Source organism: Montipora capricornis, chromosome 11 (genome assembly GCF_036669925.1).
Source record: "Montipora capricornis isolate CH-2021 chromosome 11, ASM3666992v2, whole genome shotgun sequence".
Taxonomy (NCBI): domain Eukaryota; kingdom Metazoa; phylum Cnidaria; class Anthozoa; order Scleractinia; family Acroporidae; genus Montipora; species Montipora capricornis.
In genome coordinates, this window is record NC_090893.1 from 16230613 (window position 1) to 16238545 (window position 7933).

The 7933-nt window shown below is 39.4% G+C and overlaps 2 protein-coding genes across 2 annotated transcripts; both read left to right on the forward strand.

Annotated features, from left to right (window-relative positions):
* The first annotated feature begins 3867 nt into the window (after window positions 1-3867).
* On the forward strand, window positions 3868-7412 carry LOC138023759 (uncharacterized). The gene is made up of 2 exons (XM_068870825.1): window positions 3868-4175; window positions 6131-7412. Exons 1-2 carry the CDS (start codon window positions 4017-4019, stop codon window positions 6545-6547), a joined length of 576 nt encoding a protein of 191 aa, XP_068726926.1. The 5' UTR covers window positions 3868-4016; the 3' UTR covers window positions 6548-7412.
* LOC138024616 (uncharacterized) lies at window positions 5262-5735 on the forward strand. Its single transcript, XM_068871837.1, has 2 exons — window positions 5262-5459; window positions 5589-5735. Exons 1-2 carry the CDS (start codon window positions 5262-5264, stop codon window positions 5733-5735), a joined length of 345 nt encoding a protein of 114 aa, XP_068727938.1.
* Window positions 7413-7933: the final 521 nt, after the last annotated feature.

The window sequence follows — 7933 nt, forward strand, 5'->3', positions numbered from 1 at the left end:
GGCAGGAGTTACTGAAAATTGCCTCCACCCATGCAACAGACCAGTTTAATGGTCTCAACTTTGCATTTAAAGCAATGCGCTCGCCTGTAACATGTTTTAAAATCGAAATTTTCGGGTTTATTAACGAAGAAACTAAAGCTTCAACTCTGTGTAGAGGGCAGGAGTTACTGAAAATTGCCTCCACCCATGCAACAGACCAGTTTAATGGTCATAACTTTGCATTTAAAGCAATGCGCTAAACGTTAGCATGTTCTGAAATTGAAATTTTCGGGTTTATTAACAAAGAAACTAAACCTTCAACTCTGTGTAGAGGGCTTGAGTTACTGAAAATTGCCTACACCAATGCAACAGACCAGTTTAATGGTCATAACTTTGCATTTTAAGCAATGCGCTAAACGTTAGCATGTTCTGAAATCGAAATTTTCAGGTTTATTAACAAAGAAACTAAAGCTTCAACTCTGTGTAGAGGGCTTGAGTTACTGAAAATTGCCTACACCAATGCAACAGACCAGTTTAATGGTCATAACTTTGCATTTAAAGCAATGCGCTAAACGTTAGCATGTTCTGAAATCGAAATTTTCGGGTTTATTAACAAAGAAACTGAACCTTCAACTCTGTGTAGAGGGCTTGAGTTACTGAAAATTGCCTACACCAATGCAACAGACCAGTTTAACGGTCAAAACTTTTCATTTCAACCAATGCACTAAACGTAAACACATTGTAAAATCGAAATTGTCTGGTTTATTAACAAAGAAACTAAAACTTCAAATCAGTGTAGAGGGCAGGAGTTACTGAAAATTGCCTCCACCCATACAACAGACCAGTTTAATGGTCATAGCTTTGCATTTAAAGCAATGCGCTAAACGTTAGCATGTTCTGAAATCGAAATTTTCGGGTTTATTAACAAAGAAACTGAACCTTCAACTCTGTGTAGAGGGCTTGAGTTACTGTAAATTGCCTACACCAATGCAACAGACCAGTTTAATGGTCATAACTTTGCATTTAAAGCAATGCGCTAAACGTTAGCATGTTCTGAAATCGAAATTTTCTGGTTTATTAACAAAGAAACTAAAGCTTCAACTCTGTGTAGAGGGCAGGAGTTACTGAAAATTGCCTACACCAATGCAACAGACCAGTTTAATGGTCATAACTTTGCATTTAAAGCAATGCGCTAAACGTTAGCATGTTCTGAAATCGAAATTTTCGGGTTTATTAACAAAGAAACTAAAGCTTCAACTCTATGTAGAGGGCAGGAGTTACTGAAAATTGCCTCCACCCATGCAACAGACCAGTTTAATGGTCTCAACTTTGCATTTAAAGCAATGCGCTCGCCTGTAACATGTTTTAAAATCGAAATTTTCGGGTTTATTAACGAAGAAACTAAAGCTTCAACTCTGTGTAGAGGGCAGGAGTTACTGAAAATTGCCTCCACCCATGCAACAGACCAGTTTAATGGTCATAACTTTGCATTTAAAGCAATGCGCTAAACGTTAGCATGTTCTGAAATTGAAATTTTCGGGTTTATTAACAAAGAAACTAAACCTTCAACTCTGTGTAGAGGGCTTGAGTTACTGAAAATTGCCTACACCAATGCAACAGACCAGTTTAATGGTCATAACTTTGCATTTAAAGCAATGCGCTAAACGTTAGCATGTTCTGAAATCGAAATTTTCAGGTTTATTAACAAAGAAACTAAAGCTTCAACTCTGTTTAGAGGGCATGAGTGACTCACAATTGCCTACACCCATGCAACAGACCAGTTTAATGGTCATAACTTTGCATTTAAAGCAATGCGCTAAACGTTAGCATGTTCTGAAATCGAAATTTTCGGGTTTATTAACAAAGAAACTAAAGCGTCAACTCTGTGTAGGGGGCAGGAGGTACTGAAAATTGCCAAGGAACAAAACCAAACCATACAAGGAACAAACCAAGGAACAAACCATACCACGCCTCTCGCGTCAATGTGTCGCGGAATGCAATTTTTAGCTCGCGCTCAGGAACAAAAAAAAAACATTAAGACTCTTTCCCATGTAAATACGCTGACATTCAACACTGCGTTTTGCTTGTACATGTTCTTGTTTAAACCGTTTGATCACGTGCGTTTCTTTAATAATATCCTGCCTTCAGTGGTTTTTTTCGATCGAGAGAGACTGATCTTTCAATGTGATGTGCGAGTGATTCTTACGAATGAACAAGTTAAACGGCACGAGTTTCGAATACGATTATTGTGTACGCTGCTAGCACTTGTATCTTATCAACAAAACAAGACAAGTATTGATTGAGGAAACACTTATTCAGTACATTTGCCCACTAACTTTTAATGAAGGACGACGCAAGTTGAATACTGTAAACAGTTTTATTGTTTGGCCATTTGAACTTCAGTTACGATAAATGACATTCTGTGTCAACACACATGACAAAACAACACTTGGCGTAAAAAAAAAACTTAGCAAGATCTGAAAATCTTGAAATCTCGTTTGCTTCAACACAAATCTTTAGAAACAAAAGGGGAAGGGGTCTAGTTGATGTAAAGTGGGAAATAAACTGACCCAGTAAAAAAATCCCTTTGAAGATCTAATTGCGGAAGTGCTCTCTCGTTAGCACTGTGTTTATTCAAAGTAGTATAATCTTAACAAAAATTCCGTTCCTCTAATTAAGATAAAAGCCACTTAAGCTGAAACTCTACAGGGTAGTGCAGTCACTCGTGGTAAAGTCAACTTATCCCTGTTTCTGAAGCATGAAGCTGCTTGGAGTATTTCTACTCTTCCATGGATGGGATGCTAGTTCATCACAGGATTATCCCCGGGCCCAGCATTACGTTTGCCAGTACCCATTTATACGCACTGGAAGGAGAGAGGCACTAGACGAGTGGAGTATCTTGCCCAAGCTTGAACACAACGCAATCAGTGTCCCCGGCAGAGCTCGAATCTGGACCACTCCATCCGGAAACGAGCACACTAACCCTTTAATGAAGGACGGAGGATTTGCATATGCCGTGATGGCGGTCGGTCGGGTTTAAACGGCCTCCCGCTCAAAACGGCGCAAAGATGAATATTATGCGAGAAGAAATTAAGAATCTTTTAAAAGAAGAAATAGAGCCCTTAGAACGGAAGATTGACAGCCTGAAAAACGGGTTTTACCCTTAAAACAGCTTCTTTAATAATAATATCTCAATTACTTAAAACGTTAAAATCTGGAGAACTGGCTAGAAAATCTTAGGATTCTTTCAGCTCCAGGCTTTATCAAGTACAAAAAATGTTATTTTTTTTTCTCTATTTAGTAACATTGGTGTATATCTGTACAAGGCGAATAAAGGTTGTTGTTGTTGTTGTTGTTGTTGTTGTAACCATGAGGCAACCGCTCCTTCCACGCGCGCTGTCACTCGTGATCGAGGGAAAAATCCCTTTGAAGATTAAAGTAAGTTTCTCGTTTGGTAAAGAGGTGTTAAGTCAACGCTACAGAATACTACATTAAGTTAATTTCCGTTATTGAGGCACAGGTCCACTTTAGTTAAAATTATTTTATGCAAAGCTGCCTTTCTTTACCGAGGAAACAAAGCCTTTAATTAAAGATGACAAAAGTGTTTTCCTGTTGGCAAAACTAGATAATGTTTATTCAATATTGTGAAAGCTCACCGAAACGTAAATTTCTTTGATTGCTTACTCAACAAGGGTCATTTCAGCTAAAATTCTATTGGACACTTCTGCCCTCCGTGATCGAGGGAAAAATCCCTTTGAATTTTACGGAATCAAGGATGAGCGGTTAATTGTTCATTTCTTTTGTTTTATCGTCATAAGCCTCAGAGGCAAGTTAGAATTTAAATACATCGATAATGACCTATTTTAATAATATCTGCGCATGGCATTTGAAGGTTCAAATTTCGGAGAAAAGCAGGTAGTGTTTTTGACGACCTCACATTTTGTATTTATTTGCAACGGAGGAGACGTGTAGACCTCTAGAGAAATCTTAAACGGTGTTGACCGCGCTTTGATCTTTAGGTACATTGATATCAAGCCATGGGTAACAGATCATCAACTTCAGAGAAGTACGGAATGCCCACGTCGAGATATTCGCGCTACGAGGGAGCAGGAATAGGCTCATACACTCATTGCGGTCAAGGTGGAGACAGAAGGCCTGATAAGTCGGTCTATATTGGGCGCAAAAGACTAACTGAGGTAAGAGGAATGATGAATTACGTCCATACTCTGCTCAATGAACGAAGGGTGGTGCAATGTTTTCATAAATGATGCTATGCGTCTTCCTCATCGATCGTTCAACTATGAAGTGAGTTATATAATTTTATTGTTGCTGTTATTGTTTTCGTCGATATAAGTTGTTTACTAGAAATTGAACAACGCCGCTATAGGAGGATCCAATGTCTCTGCAGCAACGGTGAAGAAACAGGATAAAATACGGAGTGTATTCGAAAGCTCAGGGAGAATTTCAAAGGTGCATGGGCGTGACTGCTCGACTTTCAGCGATTGCTTGTGTTCTGTTCAGACTGCTGGAATTCAAATTTATCGTAAAATGCGAACGGATGCGTATAGAAAGCATCTGCTAACTGGGGGGCGAGCAATAGGGAGCTTAAACAACGACGAGAGCAACGCCAAGGACGACGGCTGGAAAAAAAATGGACTTGAATTTTGTCTTTGAATTTAATTATTTCGCAATTATCTCGAACTTTTCTGCAACCCAAGCGGTCTAAAACTCTATTCAAACTAAAGATGTAACGCCAGCGAATGATTCTAGAAGAAAATACGAAAAATTAGCCGTGGTGGCTCACGTTCTTCAAAATACCCAAAACTTAAGCTTGGTCATTTCACGATGTTGTTTTGCGGAGGACGGCAAGGAAATGTACTAAAATTATTTACACAGCTACTGTACACAGCGTACACAGCTACTGTTTTGCTCATTAAATCTTTTGTTTGACGGCGTTTTCGTTGCCACTGCCGCCGTGGTTTGCTTAAGGTCCGGTAATACGGGCAACAGTTTTCTTCAACTTGTCTTGCAACATTATTGCAGTACAAGTTGAAACTCTCTGTTGCGCGTATTACCACCTGCGTGACCAACTTGTTCCGCAACAAAACATATTGTTGCAAATTGGCGGAATCCTGCACGTATGACTGGTCAGTCGTGTGTAGACAAAGATGGCAGCTGTTCAACTCTTTCTCTGTCGGAAGAGAGCGCTAGCCGCTCTCTGTTTGGGCCTTTTGCACGGCGAAGACGAGGAAAGGCCTCGAAAATGAAATCGGAAAGTGTATATGCGGCGATGGATTTCCCAGAGAGAGGAGAGGGGCGTATTTCATCAGTTGATAAAAGAGCTTGAAGTTGGGGATGTCGTGGCGTATAAAGAGTTTTTCCGCATGACCAAGGAGCAATTTTGCTTTTTGTTGGGAAAAGTATCCCCGCTGATCCAAAAGAAAAGAAAACTTGTCTTCTGCGTCCGCTGCGTCCGCCATGTTTTTTTTTAATTTGCCGCGTAGCCGCGCTTCGCTGACAGCAAATCACAAGCGTTGAAGTCAAATTTGTTGCCAGACAAGTTGAAGCTTCAGTGGTAATACGAGCAACAAAAATAAAATTTGTTGCAGAAAGTAGAACTCGAGTCTACTTTTCGCAACACGTCGCTTCAACTTGCAACATGGTATTTTGTTGCGAGACGAGTTGGCCACGCAGGTGGTAATACGCGCAACAGAGAGTTTCAACTTGCACTGCAACAATGTTGCAAGACAAGTTGAAGAAAAATGTTGCCCGTATTACCGGACCTTAAATTATGCTCCCTAATGAGTAGTAGTTTGGTTTCAATCAAAAATGAAAATAAACGAGCATAAGCTTAAGTAGCTGCTATCACCGGGTTGGGCATTGGTAAAGACAAGTGAAAAAAAAAAGGAAACTCTTTCTATAACTATAAACACGGTTTGGCAGTGGGGAACCTTTCCACACTGTTGACGGAGGGAAAAATCCCTAGAAACACTGCATTAGCATTGACTTGTTCACTAACCACATGATTGACACCAAATGGTATAATTTTACATCAAGTTCTGTTTTTACTAACTACATTAAACGTGTGTAGACAATTCGCTTGAAATTCTTCTGTATAATATAATAAATCATTTGTTCTTTGCTTACACAGCAATTCCCGCGTAAATTTCGTGTGCCAGAAATTACTGTCCCAACACTTGATCAAGTTCTTTTGAAAACATGCGGAAATGAAGGTCAGCATCGTGACCTGAGCGAAGAGGAAAAAGCAACACTGGAGTTTCTGAAAGCTGCCATCACTTTCGTTCCCTCTGCCTTGGATGCCGGCGCAAATATGCGTAACGCCTCTTTCCTTTTCTCGCAGCCAGGAAGAGAGTTTGCCATAACAGCTGGGAAAGGAGACTGGGAGTTTTACTTCTCCCAGGATGACAAGGGCGACATTTTTGGCCATTGCGTACGTAAGCCGAGGCTTCGCTACATCTGGGATCGTTTCAAGTCGACTGTTAGAAGTGTTAGGCCATACCTTTTGCCTATTTTGGGTCCTCCTTTCCTTGCTTTGGTAGCGGCTTAGTCACATGCACATAAACTGTGAAGTTTTTACACTTTTGACGCTGCTTTAGTACAGTTCTCTCTTTTAGTTAAGTCTCCAATGTACTTTACCCTTACCCATACGTAGCACAGTCCGCGTTATATCTGCCATGTAAATACGATGCTATCCCTGTTAGTTTTGAAACAATCGTTTTTATTAACTTTCCATTATATTATCTTTTGTCCATTTGCTTTGTTATTTTTTTTTCATTTATTTATTCGCCATAAGGGGTACAAGAGAGAGAAGAAAAAAAAAAGTCTTACTGTTTACAATCTCATGGCGAGGAAGCCCAAAAGAAGCCAGCAGTTACGTTTACGTTTACTTTTATCACGTTTTCTGGCAGCCGAAATTATTACATAAATATTAGCGTTACATAAGCTTGTTAGATTACTCGCATTACATATTGCAGGAAAAAGGAGGCGTTTCTAGTTGAACAGTGAAGAGTTAAGTTGTTATTGCGACCTGGGAACAGAGTAGAGTGTTATAGTCTGCTACAAGAGCGATATTTCGCTACTACAGAAGCTATCATAGGAGCTTGACCAAAGTAATTCGTCTATATCATTTGTTTAGCATGATTTATCTGTAATTATTTCTGATTGTTTTATCTTGATTGCTCTAACTTTATTTCAGTAAGTTTGTAGTCGGCTAGTATGTCAAAATATACAATTAGGATTTCTTTTTTATTGCTTTTTATTCCGAACCATATATACATACGTACAAGGTCGGATGGGAAAACTATTGTCAATGAACAGGATATAATGACTGCCATTCAAACCTTTTATTGGCCGCGATCTACAATCCCAAAAATTATCAGATGAGGAGAAGATAAATCTTGATGGTGAAATAACGTCAGAAGAGTGTGAGTCAATCTTAAATACATTTCAAATGGGAAATCACCAGGGGATGATGGTTATACAGCTGAGTTCTACAAACAATTTTTCAGTCTCTTAGGCCAGGACTTGGTTAGTAGTTTTAATCAATTAATGCAGCCTTTGATATCGGTGAAATGACTGTGTCTCAGCGAAGAGGAGTAATCACGCTTTTACCCAAAGAAGACTCAAACTTGTTGCTTTTGTCAAATTGGCATCCAATTACGCTTTTAAACACAGACTATAAAATCGCATCGAAAGTTATCGCCAAGACAATTTAACATATACCAAACCTACAATAGCATCCTACAATATACATCCTTTGTGGTTCAGCCAGGTAGGAGTCCTGGCATTGAAATGTGCCTGCATGCTCCTGGAATATACAACATAAACAATATTTTTAGTTGTACATTTATGAAATGTCGTATATCTTTTGTGGTTCAGCAATGTAGGAGTTCTGGAATTGAAATGTGCCTGAATGCTCCTGGGATATACAAGA